This window comes from Glycine soja, chromosome 9, assembly GCF_004193775.1.
Source record: "Glycine soja cultivar W05 chromosome 9, ASM419377v2, whole genome shotgun sequence".
NCBI lineage: Eukaryota > Viridiplantae > Streptophyta > Magnoliopsida > Fabales > Fabaceae > Glycine > Glycine soja.
The window spans coordinates 11,833,411-11,852,605 of record NC_041010.1 but is presented as its reverse complement, the minus strand read 5'-3'; the positions used below and the strand labels follow the sequence as shown (position 1 = coordinate 11,852,605).

The window sequence follows — 19,195 nt, the reverse complement described above, 5'->3', positions numbered from 1 at the left end:
TGCCCAGCAGCTCATCCCATGCAAGATTTTTCAAATCTTTTGCTTCTTGGATGGTTATGGTTTTAAGTTCCCATACTTTGGGAAAGTTGTCCAACACCTTCAGGTTTATTTGAGCCTTGGAGTATGTCTGTCCGAGAGCTTCTAGATTGTTTAGAAGAACTTGAAGTCTTCCAAACATGTCATCCACAAACTCTCCATCCTTTGTGGTGAAGCTTTCATGGTGTGTGGTCAAAGTTGTGGCCTTCCTCGGTATGACATCTTTAGTGCCTTCATAATTTATGCTCAATGAGGCCTAGATCTATTTAACAGTTCTTAGTCTGCAAATCTTGTTGCACTCATTTTTTTATAGGGCAAATGTTAGAGTATATATGGCTTTTGTGTTGAGCTCCATAATGGCCAGATCATCATCTGTCCATTTAGCTTTAGGTCCAAGAATGGGAATATCCCCATTGGTGATGATAATCTAGATTTTATATTGGGTGGACTTGATGTACATCTCCATTTTGTCCTTCTAGTAAAGGTAGTCTTCTCTAGCGAAGCCTAGTGGTCTTGTGAGAGATGCTCCCTTAGTGATAAAACTTTTTCTAAAACGAAAACACGTTTATCGTTTGATGTAGATAAACCTAAAAATAGACTAAAAAAAGGTTTGATACAACCTCTATTAGACGATGAGATAAACAATTTTCTTTGTAACATCTAAAAGCAAATTCAAACCCTTTTTCAATTAAAGTAATAAAAGGAAGCACATACAGAATTATATTGGTTCATCTCAAACCCGAGACTACCTCCAATTCTTGGTAACTCACCAAGTTTCCACTAACTTATCAAGGTTACAAGTATTTTTCACTACCACTTCTAGCTCTTACACATGCAAGCTCTACCCCAAGCTTGACTTAAACCCAATATTCTTTGTCCTACCAAGCCACTACTAGCTCTAAACAAATCAATAATATTTGTTGGAAGTTTGCACAATGACTATTGTATGATTGTCTTATAGATGGATATATCACTCAACACTTTTAGTCTTTTCTCTAAAAGTTTACAAGGTGTTTTGAGAGCTTTGTATTTATACAAAAATATACAGAGAGCTCTTTACAAGAAAGAATAAATGAACTATTCGCAAGTAGATTTGTGTCTTGTTTTTTCAAAGCTTCTTCTATATATGGTCTTCATCTTCAAGTATTTGTTGTCTCACAATGGTTGGATTCTTTACTATACTCTTTGTCTAAAGTCTTGAGCTCGTTTGATCTTTTAATGCTTGCATTAAGTGCATGTCCTTTTTTCATGCAAAGTCCATGTTGATGGAATAATGTGTCTTGTACTTCAGCAGATAAGTCACTTCTTTCATCATAGCAGGTCTGCAACAGCAGAACACCCTTTTTTATGCGGATCAACATCTTCCAGATTGTGAACTCTATTTATTATTCATAGGGCTTTAACAAATCCTAGGAGAATAATTTCTGCATGGAAGAATCTCAAACACAAAGTATTAAATAAAGATCTTAATTGCACTACTTAAATGTTATGTCATATCTTCTTATGGATGCATCATTTGAAAATACAGACACAAAGATACAAATCTCAGACTCAACTTTTACCATTTGTATTTGTTTGTATCTAATCAAAATAATTAGGAGTCTTGATATGTCTTTAAGACATAAATATCTTTTGACTTAACAGATTTTATTTTTTATAATAAAATAAGAGAAAAAAGGTTATGCACTGATTGTGTAAAAAATTTTACACAGTCATCTAATCGTAACCCACCATGTATGGTAAGTTTCTTGACTTTTAAAATAATTATCTTAAAATAATTCAAATGATAATTTGTGACTGGATGACAATATAAAACCATTTTATATCGTTAGGACATAGACATTAACCTCATAAAATAATATATATACTCAAACACATACCATGTGTAACCACTAGGGTCGGCCTAGAGTTGGGGGATCGAGATAGTATCCATGAGGTCCTAAGTTCAAACCTATTGTACACCAAAAACACATACCATGTGTGAAATAACAAAAAATATAAAAAAAATCACATATTTTCTTACAAAATAGGTATGAGACTAATCGAAGTAAATGGCTAAATGCATTATACACACATGTCGTTCTTCTTTATTATCTCTTTTTTTTGTTTCTTTAAAAATAGTAAATAGTTTCCTTCCTAAGCACCTTTCAACTTAAAAGAAATATATGGATATAAAATTTATAGAAATCTATAACATGCAAACATTTCAATATTTAGTGAAAAGAAAATTTTATCACAGGCAAAGCATATTATTACAAAAATTCCAAAAGGGGATTCCAAGTATTTGTAGGATTTTGAGCGGGAGCCTAATTCTACCAATATCAACAATAGGAAAGAAAGTTAATAAGTAAAAATGAATATCATAGAGACCCTCGACTCCTCCCTGACAAACACAAAATAATTACTATAACCTTTTCCAGTAAGACGGAGTTGTGCGGATATATTTTTAAGAAGTTAATGTTCTATACACTCACTCAGCAGCCTTGACACGATCTATGGTGCTTCTTGTTCAGAGTTTGAACCATCTCGTATCATATCAATAGCGCCCAAACAGTGTGTATGTGGTCAAACGAAACATACAATTTAGAGCACATTAACATTTCCTAGATTTAGTTAATATTATACAGAGCACTAATAAAATATTAGAAACAAGGGTCTATTATTGAAAACAACAAAGGTCCCAATGAACACATAGAAAGAGAGCAAAGTATATATATATATATATATATATATATATATATATATATAAGGAAAACAACACAATAATATTTGAAAGCAATCATGGAGTTAGATTCCACCAAAACCGTTTGTTCATACACAATCAACAAAACACAAAGACAATTTGAAGTTTGCACAATCAACATGGAACCAAAGCAATTTGCAAATAAAACCCAATTGCTCAATCAAAATCAAATAACCCATAAATAAATGTGGGGTTTCGGGATTTACCTTGGTGAATTGGTGTCGTGACAGAGATGAAACTAAGGTTCCAATTTTGGGGATTGAGAGTGAAAGAACTTAGGGAGTGTTTGGTAGGAAATTTTTTCTTCATAAAATTATATTTCTTGAAAATAAATAAAATCTGTTCAAAAGATAAGTTTTGCAAGAATAAAAAATTATGTTATATTTTTATTATTTATCTTAATGTAATAAGAATAACATAATATTTTTATCGTACTAAAAGAAAAATTAAGCTCAAAAAATAAGATTGTCAATCCACATGAAAAAGTTTTCATAAAAAAACTGTTTAAAAATTATTATTGAGAAACACATCAGTTCTCATAAATGTTAATTTTTTAAAATAACAAACATAATAAAATAAGATTCTAAAAAACTAAAAATTTCTCCTATCAAATGTGAATGGATTCAACAAAAAAATCGCAAAAAGTCGAGAGACTCAAAGTACCCAGAGAGACGAGAGAGTGCGCGTGAAGTCGCACTTTGATCAAGTCTCTATTTTGCGAAATTGAAATCCTTGCGTCGTGGTTGTGGCTGATACAATGAAGAATGCTTTCTTCAACCTATTAACATGGAAAAAAAGGATGGATTTAACTCTTCTCTCCTAAATTTGAGTTTGCAGTCAACATAGCCCATTTGTTGCAATACCGGTGTGGAAACGTGGAAAAGAAATCACCCTAAATTAAATAATTAAAAAAATAAAAAAGATTTAATTAAATTACAAAAAATCCATTAAAACAAGGAGGGAGACCCCATTAAATGACATGACTATCCGAACTAGATGAAAGTATCCTATTGAACCACATCATAGGGGATTTCAATACCCGCCGCATAAAAGTGGCACCAAAGGAAATGCCTATTCAATCACATAACAATCTCTGATATCCATCTACAGCCAATAAAATTTCAAACATATCCCCACGTGTCATGGCATGGCATTCCCATAACAGGACATCCTATTCCTATGCCTTCTCTCTCTCTCTCCACCCTCACTCACTCACTCTCTCATCCACTCTCCACCACCATGCCACCAGCCGCAGGAGCCATAGCCTTACACTCCTCCCTCTGCACCATCTCTTCCGACAAACCCTCTTCTCCACTAAGATCACCCTCCATCCACGTGTCCCCAAAGCCCAAAAGCCTCCTCCAAAACCACCCCTTATACACCCCAACCCACACAAAACTCTCCCTTGAATTCAAAGAGAAAATCCTCTGCCTCGAGGTAATGGGTGTTGATGCAGGCAAAGCACTGTCCCAAAACCCTGACCTACGCACAGCCACCATGGAATCCATCCACTCCATCATCTCCTTCCTCCTCTCCAAAGGCCTCCAAGAAAAGGACTTGCCCAGAATCTTTGGCATGTGCCCCAAGATTCTAACTTCTGACATCAAAACTGATCTCAACCCAGTTTTTGATTTCATCTTGAGTGAACTCAAAGTCCCTGAAAACAGCTTCAGGAGGGTTGTTAACAAGTGCCCAAGATTGCTCACATCAAGTGTCAAAGACCAGCTTAGGCCTTGTTTGGTTTACTTGAGGAGACTAGGGTTCAAGGATTTGGGGGCATTGGCTTATCAAGATTCTGTTTTGCTTGTGTCCAATGTGGAAAATACCCTCATTCCTAAACTCAAGTTTTTGGAGACTTTAGGGCTTTCCAAGGATGAGGTTAGGAGCATGGTGTTGAGGTGTCCAGCACTGCTCACTTTCAGCATAGAGAATAACTTTCAGCCAAAGTATGAGTTTTTTGCTGGAGAGATGGGGAGAAAATTGGAGGAGCTAAAGGAGTTTCCTCAGTATTTTGCTTTTAGTTTGGAGAACAGGATAAAGCCTAGACACATGGAGGTTGTGCAAAGTGGGATTGCTTTAGCTTTGCCAGTGATGCTTAAGAGCACTGATGAGGAGTTTAGGGAGCTGGTAAAGCAGGGGGGTGGTTGATTGCCTATAGTGGGGAGCATTCTATTATGTCAATGCATATAGTTTCCCAATGAAGTTGAAATATTTGATAAAAGTGTTTATATGCTTTTGTATTTTTTACTTCCTTAGTACAGAGTTCTTATGCGAAATTACTGATACATAGTAGTAGTTGTTTCAAATCTCTGGCTGCCCTTTTTATGCTATTGACTATATTGATGATAACGGGAAGCAAAGGTAAAATAAGTTTCAAGTAATTTCATATTCATCAATGGAACTTGGAAATTTTATCATCTAGGTTAGCAGTTAGAAAAACAATTTCTGCAAAATTTTAATGAACTTTCACAGACAAGAGATCAACAACAAAGAAAATATTACATGATGTAGTAGGCATAAGAAGTTTCATATTTTCCTGTCAATAGTTAATGGATGTAAGAGTGAAAATTTAAGTGAGTTGTAGTCCGAGGACTTGTTCAGTGCAGTAACTGATACAGGCTACATGAAAATTTTCAATTTTACAATTTGATCATATATTGACCCTCTGATGTACGAAAAAAAGGCTTAAGGAATCCTTATCTAGCAGAAAGAGCTCAAAATGTAACAAAAATTTGATTTCTTGATTTCATGTCATCATATACAACTGATTTTGATGATAATGGGAACAAAAGTTGAAATAGGTTTAAGTAATTTCTTACTTTCTTTTAATGAATGAAGTAATTTCATATTTATCAATGGAACTTGGAAATTTTATCATCTAGGTTAGTAGTTAGAAAAACAATTTCTGCAAGAATGGAATTTAATTAAGCGTTCGTCTAAAAAGAAAATATTACATGTACATTATATAAGTGTAAGATGATATAATCCTATCTCCCAAAGGCATTGGATAGAAATTTCACTTCAAAGTTCAGACTACATTTGAGATATGAATTTCGTGCCTTTTATCTCCCTCTCCCTCAACTCATCTTCTTTTACCTTCAAACACTTATTCATGACTTCCTATGGTGATAAACTTGTTCTTGACTCATCTTCTCTTTGAAGTAGCGTCTTCAATCACCTTTTTTTTCTTCTTCAGTCCGTTGCCATTGATCTTCAAGAAACAAAGAACTTCATTGATAAAGAAGATTCAAGACCTACAAGCTCTACATGGAGTTACATCATAAGAGATTTCATACTTTCCTATGAGTAGCCAATACGTGTAAGAATGGAAATTTAAATGGAGGTTACAGTTGGATCCAGGTCTTGTTCACAGCAGTAACTCAGGATATCAAATATTCCAATTTTACAATTTGACCATGTGTAGACACACCAAGAAATCTCTGTCGTAGGGGAAAATGACAAGAAATCTGAGAGTATGTATAATAATTGATAAGCTTATCTAGCAGAAAGCTCAAAATGTAGATGGGCTGCAGTTGATGAGATCTGAATTGAATAAGGCTCCAAAAGAATGACAAAAAGCTGATTTCTTGGTTTCATGTCATCATATACCAATCAAATACTGAAAATCTGAAACCAACCTAATAACTACCTGTTAACTACTTCCAAAATAATGCCTACCAAATTATCAAACAACTTATGGTACAAACACAAAACAGCAGATCCATCAGTCAATTGTTTGCACAAAGGACATGCTATTTTCAAATTTCATATACATCATGTATTTGCCGCATGGAAATGATCGCTTTTGTCATTCCAAATGTCTATCTTGATGTCTGTCCACGAGCTTTAAACCAAAAATGAGTTATCAGGAATTGGAGTCGCCTACTGTTTATAAGGAAACATCTTCAGAAATGAACCCAGTCCATGCATCCTGTTCCAAAGAAGATATGAACTTAATTTCTGCATTGATCCTTAGCCAATAATTAATCGCCTCTGAAACAAATAATGGTAGATTTTATGCATATATGACATATTTCACATACCTGAAGAATGGAGAAAGCCTTCTCTGCAATATACTTTTGTAGGAGTGTCGCTCCTCTTTGCTGCAGTTTGTCAGGGTGAAGGCATAATCTTGCTTTCTGATAGGCCTTCTTCACTTGTGAACTTTCTATTAGGTTCGGAAGAGGAACAGCATACCAGCCACTCTCGGACCATAAAATCTGTTAGAGAAAACATAAAATTATGCCAATTCTCCTGTTATATGCATACTTTCAAAGTGGTATAAAACTACAAAAGATTCAATAAATTGTCAATGATAAGAGATGAACAACAAAGAAAACATTACATGATGTAGCGTTGAAAGGAGTAGCCGGATGTCAGTTTCCTTGCCAGATGACCACAATCTTATATCTCTGTCCAACTTCTCTGTTTCTGTTTGTACCTATAGAAACAACAGAACAATCAATATAAAAACTTTTATTCTCAGATAAAAGAAATGAAAATAAAGGAAAATCCTAGTATGAAGTACAAACAATGTACTTTACAAGGTTGACATGTTATTTTTGACAGGAAGTAGATCGTACCCCCGTCACACTTATACTCATTTCTAATCACAGTTTTATTTTTGGTTCTCTTCCTTACATTTAGTTTTTTATGGACTGTTTTAATCACATCCTATCCATATAAGATACAACTAGAGCTAATTTTTATAATTTCTTTTCTTGAGCAAGTATTGTTAACAACCTATAAAATGATCTTGTCTAAATGGAAGTTGTCATCAAACAATACAAGTATTTATTCGCTTCTAATTTAAAATTACTATTGAAAATAGCTTCTAAAGGTCTTACAGACAAATCTAAAAGTTGAGGCAGTGTCATTACAAGCTTTGTACCATAAATATGATGCACATGCTTTAGTTACTGACACAACAATGCTTATCCAATACAATACAATACCTTCGAAGATTTAACTTCTATTCCATCACCGTGGCATTCATCTGCATCAGACCTTCCTGCATTATATTGTGCATGTTTGAATTATTTTATTTCCGAGATAATTTTTCTAAAAGAAAAAGCAACCATTCTCTTACAGGTAAGCTGCAGAAAGAATGCACAAAATTTTATTAGTCTGGTTAAGACAATCACCTTCCACCCTTGTAGTAGTTTGCTCATTGCCTTCATTTCTCGAGCTTGATTCTTCATCAGAATTTCGTGATTGAAACTTCTCCTTAGCCCATGCTATTGCCTCATCAATGTCTGCTGTTCCACAACTTTCCTCTCTGAGATTGGAGTTGACCTCTATGACATAGGAGCTCATAACTTCATCGTCGTCGTCATCATCCTGCTCTATAACCAGTTCTGGAAACAAGTGATCATGGACTGAAGATTTGGCCTCAGGTTCTTGACAAAGTCCAGAGACGGCAGAAAATGGGGAACTGAGTTCCCAATCGTCAGCAGATATTTTCATGCTTTGATATGAATTGGATTCGAGACTAATAGTTTCGGGCGAGGAGACTCTTCTGGAGAATCCCAAATGAGAACTCTTGAAGCTCTCCTTGTACTCATTGTCCTGAAACTGATTTTCAAATGACTGACTATTGCATGGATAAAATGGCCCCCCTTGTTTAATTGGGTGTTCCCCTGGCATCATAGTGGTTGAGTTCCATCTGCACGGGACATTGATTGGCCTGCAACAATCACTAACAAGCCTCAGAATTTCCATAACCAGACTACTACAGTTTAAAACACATTAAATCAATCTTTTAAAAATTGGTCTGCGAATGCAATTGTGTTCACAATGTCAAGGTTTTAGGGTCTGTGTGTCTGTGACCGCAATTGCAGCCACATAGTCGCATTTATTGATGCGGTCCATAAAACTTTTTCATAATATTAAGGATTGTGCAACATATTATCACAACCATAATTTAAAATCTTGCTTAAAATTTCTACCAAAACACCCTGCCTACTGTGGAAAAAATCTATCTAGCTGGAGAAGAGAACAAAGCAACATGAAACCATGAAGGACAAACAAAACTTGCATGAATGATTTTGGTAATTGCTAATTCCTTCGCCAAAGGGAAAGGTGAAGAGTGAAGAATATAAAACATGGGTTATCTGAAGTGTCATAGATCAGTAAAACATACTTTTCAAACAATTTAGTTTGTCTACTAACTCATTCAACATCATAAATGATTAAATATCATATTTATTTCAAACTTTAGCTCCCAAATTTACTTAAAGAGAAATACAAGTCACATATTTTCTTTAGCACACTTTTTTTATATATTTTCATTTGGTACAATTAGCATGCTCTATTATCATTGACTGAAATTTATCAGAAATATTAAAAAAAATTTAGTGAGTCTCCTTATTTAATGAACTTCCCTAATGATTCTGTAATTTTAAATCAATTTTAACCACCAAAAAGAGTATAAAATCAATTTCACACTCCCAGTCACATAGAGAGTACAACTGCAATACAGCTAATCAGAGAGGGCAAAAATGTCAATTCACAATATAACAGACCGAATCTCAAAAACAGTTGGTTGGGATTTCATTTCAGTACCTGAGCTTGGAAGCAAAGGCAGACAATGCCGCGTCATCACCGGCCGACGGCCGGAGAGGGCTCAGCTCCTCGGAGCTCAACGCCGACGACGAATTCGACTTCGATTTAGCCTTCGACTGCGGCCCCGATCGCTCCCGCGACCGCCGGTCGTCGTCCGACCCGAATATGTCGTTGTAGAACGCCTCGTTCTTCGCCGGAATCCGGAACACCGGCAGGCTCCGGCCGCCCTTCGCCGGTGCCGGAGACGCGAACACCGGCGGCCGGAAAATCTCCTCGTAGAACGAATTCGACCTCGAGAATTTGTGCGCCAGGAGGCTCCTCGGCGGGCCGCCAAATACGTCGGCGAAGTCGTCGGGGTCGAGGGTTTCCTGCTCGCCAGCGCCGGCACCGGCGAAGATGGAGAGGCGAGTTCTGGCGGAGGAGCGGTCCTCCATGGATCTCCGGCGAGGGAGGCCCGGCGTTTGGCCCATTCGCATTCTCCATGACTCGTCCATTTTCCGGCGAAATTTCCAGTGACGTTCTTCTTCTCTCCACTGACCGGAATATTCACTAGAAGAAACAAAGTGTGGGTGATGCTTATATATAGAGTGGAGGAACATAAAACAAAAAGATAATGAAAAAAGTAAAAAGAAATACAGTTTTGTGAAAAAAAAGCCATTGATTGACTTTTACTCTTTTTTTTCTTCTTCTTCCAGCTTTAGTTATTTTCTAATAATCAATTAGGTCATGTGCACAGTTACTACCATTGATTGCATGGGATCTAATGAGGATTTAATGTTACAACAGTGTTTTAATTTATTAGTGATTTCAAGTTTCATTTTTAAAAATGTGATTGGGACAAAAAAAAATTATAATGCTTCTTATAGTTTATTTTTATATCATAAATTTTATAAATTAGAGTACATATGAAAAATTTATACTCTTCGTCAATTTCTTAAATAGACATTTTTAATATTATTTTCTCTCATTTAAAAGTGCATTCACACATTATTACATAATTAATAAAAAAAATCTTTCAATCATCTCAAACTATTATTATTTTTCCTGCCAAAAAAATATTATTATTTTATTTTTCTCTTGAATCTAATATTCTAAAGCACTTGTTTTTCCAATTTTATTTTTATTTTTATATATAAATTGAATTTTTATATTTTTTCAAATAATTGTCAATAATTAAATAATCTTATATCATGATTTAAATTGTTTATAGTAAGTCTAAAATATAATTTATATATTAAAAATTATTTATTTATCATAAGTTTTAATTATAATATAAATTATGATCTTAAACAAATTATAATATAATTTATATATTTAAAAATTCTCATTTAATATAAATTTTAATCATATAAAAATAATTTTTATCTTTCAGCAACACACAGGATGAAATACTAGTAGTTTTATAAACTTGAACGAAATTAGTCAGATGTTCAACATTGTATCTAGGCACTAGAATCTTGGACATAAAAAAATATATATCTAAATGGAAATGGACAAATATCCTTAGAATATATCAAAAATATTATTTTTCCAGTTTATTCATATAGATATTTTAACTAAATATAAAAATATACAGTTGATCGTTCAATATGAGCACATCTTAGTTGCTAGTACTGTCACTTCACAATTATGCATAAACAATTTTTGGCCTAATTAAGTACTTTGGGGCTTAAATTTCAGATAATAACATTTGTCCATAGTGGGTTAATTAAATAGTTAACAAAGCATATGGTTGCTTAAGTTTTTCGCCTTGCCATTATTGTGGTTTGTTTGTTGAATGATCAATTTGTGCTTTCTATGAATGATTAGTGATAAGTGATGGGAAATGCATAGTGGAATAATGTGCACTAGCTAGAGTTGCTTTGATTACCTGGAAAGATGCATAGGCTGGAATTGGAAGTCCCCACAGACATCATCATGCTGGCTATGTTTGATTAATTTCAATTTCCCCTCCTTTACATTATGCTTTTAATTTTCATTTTTGGGTGGGGGCAAGTGGCTTTGTTCTATGCCAGTGTCCACATTTTTGGTTGTCCTCATGCTCTCTGAGTTTGTAGAACCATAATATATTAATGGAGTGTATACTTGAGGAAAAGATTAAGAGGATAAAATCCATTTATGGAATGCACTGTGTATGTATGTATCTTGAGATAGTGTCACTCTCTAATAGTTGCTTTTTAATTTGAGGGAATTAGATGAAAGTGTCAGAACCATGGACTTATGTGTATGGTTTCATGATAAAGTTGCCAACGGGGCAGGTGAGGGGAAAGGATGATTGATACCTCACAAGGGGACATTGCATGCCTTAAATTGATTTATGATCAGAGTTTTTATGCCCTTACCCTACTTTAAATTTCCATTTAGAGATCATAATTAATACATTTCAGGTGAGACTATCATACACCAACAGAGAGGCCTAATGATTCTTAGGTTTTAAATTCATACAATTTCCTTTTTATATTAGCCAATTTGTCTTCTTATTTTGATTTGTTTGGCTGTTAATTTAAACTATAGTATAAATAATCAAAAGATGAACATAGCCACATATACTTTTGTCACAAGAATAAAAAAAAATACTTTTGTTACAAGAATAAAAAAGAAAAAGGATCCATAATCTGCATTGTTAAGTATTGAGAATATGTATATTTATTAATATAAAACAAGTTGTTTTTTAAAGAGGAACTATGCTTGATTTTTTTAAATAAAATCTTGTGTTTGAATCTTGTGAATAAAAAAAATAATTAAGAAAAAAAATCACATAAAAAGGTGATCAAATAGATTTTTCAACGAAAATTAATCAACAAAAGTTAACCATACTCCATATTAACATCAAGATAACAAAAAAATATAAATGTGGTGATAAGAAAAAATAAACAAGGATCCATAATAATCTTCATTGTTCAGTATTGATAAAATGTGTACTTAGCAATTCAGAACAATTTGTTTTCAATTATGGAATGAATAACCCAGTTTATTGGACCACAAACGTGGTTTGCCTCCTATATTATATGGTGGTCCAAAAACATAATTTAGAAGTTGTCAACTGAATAACCCTACTGTTTAGTGTGGTAGGTAAAGGGGAACATGTCCAATTAACAACTTACGATTTTCGATAATCATGGATCAATACAATTAAAACCTGTGTGGCTGGGACCATTAGAGATATTTCTGTTCACTGATAGAGTACTGGTTTTGTCAATCTGTCCTGAAGTGCATGCCATTCATAAGAAGCTATCAGTTGATGTTTATTTTTCCAGCCTATACAACATATTCATGTGTTAATAACAATAATAATATATGGGTATTTTGCACGTCAATTTTTTAGATCACTTTACACCACTTTTTCAATACTTACAATTAGATTGATTACAAATTAAGGTGACCCCGTGCAAGTATAATAATGTGAAAGGTGATTATAACACATAGTAAGCAATATGTGTGCAGGTGTCAATTCGAGCAACACTAATTTCTTCCACAAAGCGTGTTTGTTCCCTTCCTGATTGATTTCAGATTTGGAATTCTCTATATTTTTGTAAGTATCCTACTTGTTGTTTCTTCAGAATCTGTTTCGCTTTTTCCCAGAAATTCAGCTTGCTGAACTCGAATCTTAGACCACTAGATTCTTCCCTTTAAAATTGCTCAAAAGAAACTCTCTTAAGGAAAATTTTAGCTTGAAAATACTCTTTACCATAATAAAAAATTGAATGCTTAAGTGAATGAATACCTCCAAGAATATATATATATGTCATTAATACTTCACATGTACCCATATGGATGGTATCCTCACTCACGGAAAATCAGCCTGGATAGTTAAGTATTCCTCGACCAAGACACCCCTCAGCCATGACCAGATACCCCATGGACGCACGACTGAACACCTCCTAAGTTTTAGTCACATCTCTTGATTATGATTGACACCCTCAAGTCATAAGCCATACACTCCTCAGTCATGGCCAAGCAACCTCCCCCCCCCCCCCCCCCGAAAAAAAAATCATGGTCAAACATCACATGAACAACACACATTGTTAATTCTCACATTGTTAATTCTCATAGTTTTGTGGCAAAAAAGTATAATAAACAAAGAAGAAGAGACACAATACGTATGTAGAGGAAATAAAATGATTTTATTTTGAATCAAATTATTCTCAGCAGCAATACAATAAATAGAAAAAGATAAACTAATCACATAACAAGATTTCAGCAAAGTAGAAAATTAAAACTGACTTGTTTCTAAAGTATAGGAACCACTTATTGATTAGACTAATCCATTAAAACTAACTTCCTCCTAAAATATAGGAACCACTTATTGACTAGGCTAATCTATAACTGAAACAAAAAAAACAAACAAACAAAATATGTAATTGCAAAAGTAATTTAAACACTTCTCCTTGCTTTAGGAACTGCAAACTTCAATTCTTTGCCTTAAGAGTTCAAATTTGTTGATAAGCAGTGGCTTTGTAAACATGTCAGTCAGTTGATCTTCAAACTTGCAATAAATTAAGTTCACTTCTCCACTTTGTTGTATCTCTCTCAAAAAATAGAGCTTGATGTTGAAATGTTTAATCTTCCTATGACACACTGGATTTTTTGCAATAGCAATGGCTGCCTGGTTGTCAACAAAAATTTCAGTTTTGTTCTTCTGCTGCAAAAATAAATCACATAAAATCTTCTTCAACCATAAAGCTTGATTTACCGTTGCTATTGTTGCTATGAATTCAGCCTCAGCAGTGGATTGTGCTACAATCTCTTGCTTCTTTGTGCATCATGAGAAAACTTCTGAGCCTAGGCTGAAACAGTATCCTGAAGTGCTCTTCATGTCATCAACGGATCCTGCCCAATCACTATCAGAGAATCCATACAACTTGAATTCTTGACACTTCTCAAATTTGACACCATAATCAATAGTGCCCTTAACATACCTCAATATTCTCTTTGCTGCTTTTAAATGTATTTCACTTGCACAATGCATAAAACGAGACAAGAGACTTACAACAAATAGAATGTCTGGCCTTGCTGCAGTGAGATACATTAGACACCCAATCAAGCTCCTATAATATCCTTCATCAATTTTATCAACACCATCTTCCTTGCTGAACTTCTCCTTTTGATTCATTGGTGTGCTAACAGATTTGCATTCCTCCATTTGAAACTTCTTCAAAATTTCTTTTGCATATTTCCTTTGACAGATTAACACTTTAAGAAAAGTTAGTGAATGCTTATAGCCATACCAGGCCTTAAATGGAGTTTTATCCTTCAAGACTTTGGTTGGAAGACGATTTTGCAGAAAAACTATTGTGTTAGCTGCCTCCGCCCAAAATGTTTTAGGCAACTCCTTCTCATGCAACATGCATCTAGCCATCTTCATCATCGATCTGTTTCTCCTTTCACTAACCCCATTTTTCTCTGGAGTGTATGGGGCTGTGAGTTGATGTTCAATTCCAGCTTCTTCACAAAATTGATTAAGTTTTGCTGATGTATACTCTTTCCTATTGTCAGATCTTAGACATCGAATCTTGCAGCCACTTTGAGTTTCCACCATTTTCTTGAACTTCACAAATACTTTAGCCACTTCGTGCTTGAATTTCAAGAATAAAATCCAGCACATTCTTGTAAAGTCATCTATGAAAAGAATACAGTAGAGACTACCTTGTAGTGATGGTGTTCTTTGCGGTCCTGCCACATCAGTGTGAATTAGATGCAACTTTTGAGAGGCTCCCCAAGCTGATTTGGGGAATGCTTTTCTGTTTTGTTTACCAAATTGACAAACATTATAGTTTGGCAAACTATCATAAAGTGTTGGTAGACCTTTTGGCATGTCCCTTTTTTCATGTTTAGCATTCTTTCAAGATGACAATAACCAAGTCTCTTGTGCCAGAATTTTGTAGGTGTGACTTGAGTGAAATAGGTTGCATGCTCCTCCTCTGTTGGATCAAATGAGAAGCTTTTACCTCTCATTTTAACCCTTAGAACTACTCGGCCAACAATGTCATAGATAAGGCAGTGTTGATGTTCAAAGGACACTTTAAATCCCTTTTTAATCAATTGACCTACACTTAGCAAGTTTTGGTCAGTGTCAGGTACATAAAGAACATCTGATATTAATTTGGTACCTGAACATGTCGAAATTGCAACGGTTCCTTTTCCTTTTGCAGAAATATAGCCACCATTCCCAATTCTGACCTTTGAGACATTAGTTGGCTTCAAACCCTTGAATAGAGTCTTATCATATGTCATGTGATTCGTACAACCACTATCAATCAACCAACATTTAGAACTACTCCTCATCGAATAACATGTTGCAGCAAAAATATAATCTTTTTCCTCCTGCTCAACAACTTGGGCATCGACTTCATGCTGCTGAAATTTGCTTCTACAAATTATAGCTTTGTGTCCAAGCTGATTGCACTTGCTGCACTTTGCATCTGGTCGTTTCCAACATTTGTATGGTGGGTGACCCAATTTTCCGCAATGCTGGCAAGTTGGATAATTTTTCTTTTTACCCTTACCTTTGTTTTGGTTGTTTGCACTATTTTCGCTGCTTGTTGGCTGGTTCTTCTTGACATATTTCTTTCTACTGGATTCAGCATGATGGTGCTTGGTTGGTAAAGCACCTTCAACTACACCGTCTTGTCTCATCAACCTCGGCTGCTCTTGGGACTGCATAGCACTTACAAGTTCTGCCAATGTAATCTTTGACAGATCCTTAGTATTTTCCAATAAAGCAATAGAAGCTTCAAATTTTTCAGGGGTAGTCACCAGTATTTTCTGAACTATTCTTGAATAAAAAAATTCAGAACCTAGCAACCTCACCTTGTTAGCAATGCTAAGAAGTTTGTTTGCATACTCCTTGATTGTTTCAGACTTCTTCATTTTTTGCATCTCAAATTCTCTAATCAGATTCATGGCTTGCATTCCCTTGATCCTTTCATCTCCTTCATATTCATCCTTGAGGAAATTCCAGACTTCAAATGTTGATTTGATTGTCATGATTCTGGTGAAAATATCCTGTGAAACAGCAGCAAACAAGGTAGCTTTCGCCTTTGAATTTCTAGCTTTCCTCTCCTTTTGATTTTTAATTTGAGCCATAGTTGGATTGGCTAGTAAAGGAAAAACTTCGTAGTCTTCCTCAACAGCTTCCTAGAGATCATTTGCCTCCAAATAAGCCTCCATTCTTGCTGCCCAGATGTGATAATTATCACCATCAAACACAGGTGGTGTTAGTGTTGTGTAAGGAGTTTCAGAATCCATCTATTTGATGAATTGAAGCAAAGTTTATAGGCTTTGTTTTTTTTTTTTTTTTTTGTGTGTGTGTGTGTAGGTTGTATTGGTTCACTCACACGTCCCTCTAAGAAAAAAGCTCTTGATACCAATTGTAAGTTTTGTGGCAGAAAAAATATAATAAACAAAGAAGAAGAGAGACAATACGTATGTGGAGGAAATAAAATGATTTTATTCTGAATCAAATTGTTCTCAACAACAATACAATAAATAGCAAAAGAGAAACTAATCACATAACAAGATTTCAGCAAAACAGAAAATTAAAACTGACTTGCTTCTAAAGTATAGGAACCACTTATTGACTAGGCTAATCCATTAAAACTAACTTCCTCCTAAAATATAGGAACCACTTATTGACTAAGCTAATCTATAACCGAAACAAAAAAAAAACAAACAAAATATGCAATTACAAAAGTAATTTAAACAAATTTAAACAAACGTTAGAGGCCTTTTCAAGTATCCAATCTTGTCGAAACACAACGGACGAAGGAGGAATATTGAGAAGAATGAGGAGTCTCCAATATATTGAAAAGTAGAAAACTATTATTTCAGCACCCATGAATTAGCATTCCCACTAATCTTAAAGGTAAGGTCCAAGGATCCTAGATCATAAGTGTGTATATAAAGGGTGAGATTTTCAAGATAGCCCACACTATTAATTCTCATTTATTATTTTGATTTATCACATTTGAAGAGATCGTTGACTTAAACATTGGAGGCCTTTCCAAGAACCAAGCCCTATCAAAGTAAAACAGACAAAGAAGGAGAAATGACTCGCCTGAAAAGGATGAGAAGTTTCCAATACATCGAAGCTAAGGGGAGAAAACTATTATCTTAATACTCATATGCAAGTAGATCACCAAAAATGTTCTCTCTATATTAATTCATGAGTTGACTAATTTTAAAAAAAATATGAATATGATTATTATTAATGAATATAGATCAACAAGTCTCTTGTAATTCACCTATATATATATATACTTATTGTTGGAATTTTTTATTCCAATAATTAATGTGGACTAATATTATAAGACAATTATATTAGTTATTTATCATTAGTAAGTTTTATTTTATGTAATCAAATTAAGTGAGTCTATTAGATAACTAAATCAGATTATATGGACTTAAATGAGCAGATGTCAATGTTGGCCCATTAGGGGATAATAAGAACCCTATTAGGTTAGCATGCTATAAGAAGGCTATGGTTTCCCAATATATCGTGTCGTCACACATAGTTTCTCTTCTTCCCACCTAAAGAGTTACTAAGGTCCTATTGAGGAATAAATAGTCTCCGGTTCGATTATTCATTGTCTCTACAACATCCCATAATAGATCCTAAAAAGAGTTCATAGATCAGAAATCACCTATGGATTCAGATTCCGCTGTGCTTGTTTGATCAATCATCATGGATCCATGTAGTCCTAAAACTCTTTTTGATAATCTAACGTGATGTGTTCTTGGTGGTTATTGGTATTTTATAAGGATCTCCTAATTCCAACAAATGGTATCAGAGCTACCATTACTGTTAAATTAATGAAATTTAAAGTTATTTTTTTCTAATTATACCTGAATTGTTTTGGTTATATGAACCCAATTTTTTTTTTTTGAAATAACACATATTAATTGTCGGTAAATTCATCCATATTGGATATTTGATTTGAATTCGAATGTATTTTGTTTTTTTTTAAGCATCCTTATTTGGTTTTGTGAACGACTTCTCTTCATGGCTACTGTTCATATTGCTTCTGATCTATATTTGAGGAAGTTTATTATGCATGCAATTTTTTGTTATTTTATTTTTTGGTTAAAAAAAAGGGAAAGTAATATAAGGGAGTACATAATAGAAATGTCTTACTTGGCATCAAAACTGAAAGCACTTAAGCTAGAGCTTGGTGAAGACCTGCTCGTGCATTTAGCTTTGGACTCACTTCCTGCACACTTTAGACAATTCAAAGTGAGTTATAACACTCAGAAGGACAGATGGTCTCCTAACGAGCTTATATATCATTGTGTGCAAGAGGAAGAGAGGCAGCATAAAGACAAATATGAAAGTGTTCATTTAAGTTTGACATCTTAGAATCAGAAAAGAAATAAAACTAAGGGTTCTCTCAGCAAAAGAAAAAAAAAAGAAAGATGAAGAATTTACCTACTACTTCTACAAGAAGTTTGGACACATGAAGAAAGAGTGTCCAAGGTACGTTGCATGTCGTGTAAAGAAAGGTAAATCTTTTGCTCTTGTTTGTTTTGTTTGTTCTGAAGTTGATTTAGCAGTAATAGATCCTTCCCATTTATTTTCATATCTAGTAATCTTTTTAATTAAATTGATTGACACGATATATTACCAAAATAATCTCTATTGTGAAAATTGATTTGATTAAAATTACATATATTTTTTGTATGAAATTATTCATGCGAATTGTGTTCAGCCCAAAAGAAGATGCAATTTGGCCAAATAATATTGCACCTGTAATGATAAATGTGTGACAATTATAAAGTGTTTTCATGTGAATAATAATCGGTCCAAAGAAAGGTTATTATTTGACAAAATTTATTGTCAATATTTCATCATTGCAT

The 19,195-nt window shown here is 34.2% G+C and overlaps 2 protein-coding genes and 1 long non-coding RNA gene across 5 annotated transcripts; 1 reads left to right on the top strand and 2 right to left on the bottom strand.

Annotated features, from left to right (window-relative positions):
* Window positions 1-697: 697 nt before the first annotated feature.
* LOC114367826 lies at window positions 698-3,153 on the bottom strand. Of its 2 annotated transcripts, XR_003657275.1 has the most exons (3): window positions 2,986-3,153; window positions 1,917-1,987; window positions 698-1,460 (listed from the first exon to the last, which is right to left on the bottom strand). It is a non-coding gene; the product is annotated as an uncharacterized LOC114367826 (long non-coding RNA). The 2 variants fall into 2 exon arrangements; XR_003657274.1 differs by lacking the exon at window positions 2,986-3,153 and having other exon boundaries at window positions 1,917-2,728.
* Window positions 3,154-3,854: 701 nt separating this feature from the next.
* On the top strand, window positions 3,855-5,085 carry LOC114367825 (transcription termination factor MTEF1, chloroplastic-like). The gene has a single exon (XM_028325032.1). It carries the CDS (start codon window positions 3,959-3,961, stop codon window positions 4,925-4,927), a length of 969 nt encoding a protein of 322 aa, XP_028180833.1. The 5' UTR covers window positions 3,855-3,958; the 3' UTR covers window positions 4,928-5,085.
* A 600-nt stretch (window positions 5,086-5,685) lies between these two features.
* Window positions 5,686-9,913, bottom strand: LOC114367824. Of its 2 annotated transcripts, none has more exons than XM_028325030.1 (6): window positions 9,344-9,913; window positions 7,924-8,477; window positions 7,735-7,790; window positions 7,125-7,220; window positions 6,823-6,999; window positions 5,686-6,710 (listed from the first exon to the last, which is right to left on the bottom strand). In XM_028325030.1, exons 1-6 carry the CDS (start codon window positions 9,835-9,837, stop codon window positions 6,669-6,671), a joined length of 1,419 nt encoding a protein of 472 aa, XP_028180831.1. In that variant the 5' UTR covers window positions 9,838-9,913; the 3' UTR covers window positions 5,686-6,668. The 2 variants fall into 2 exon arrangements, with proteins under 2 accessions (XP_028180831.1, XP_028180832.1); XM_028325031.1 differs by having other exon boundaries at window positions 7,924-8,465; window positions 9,344-9,912.
* Between the last annotated feature and the right edge of the window lie 9,282 nt (window positions 9,914-19,195).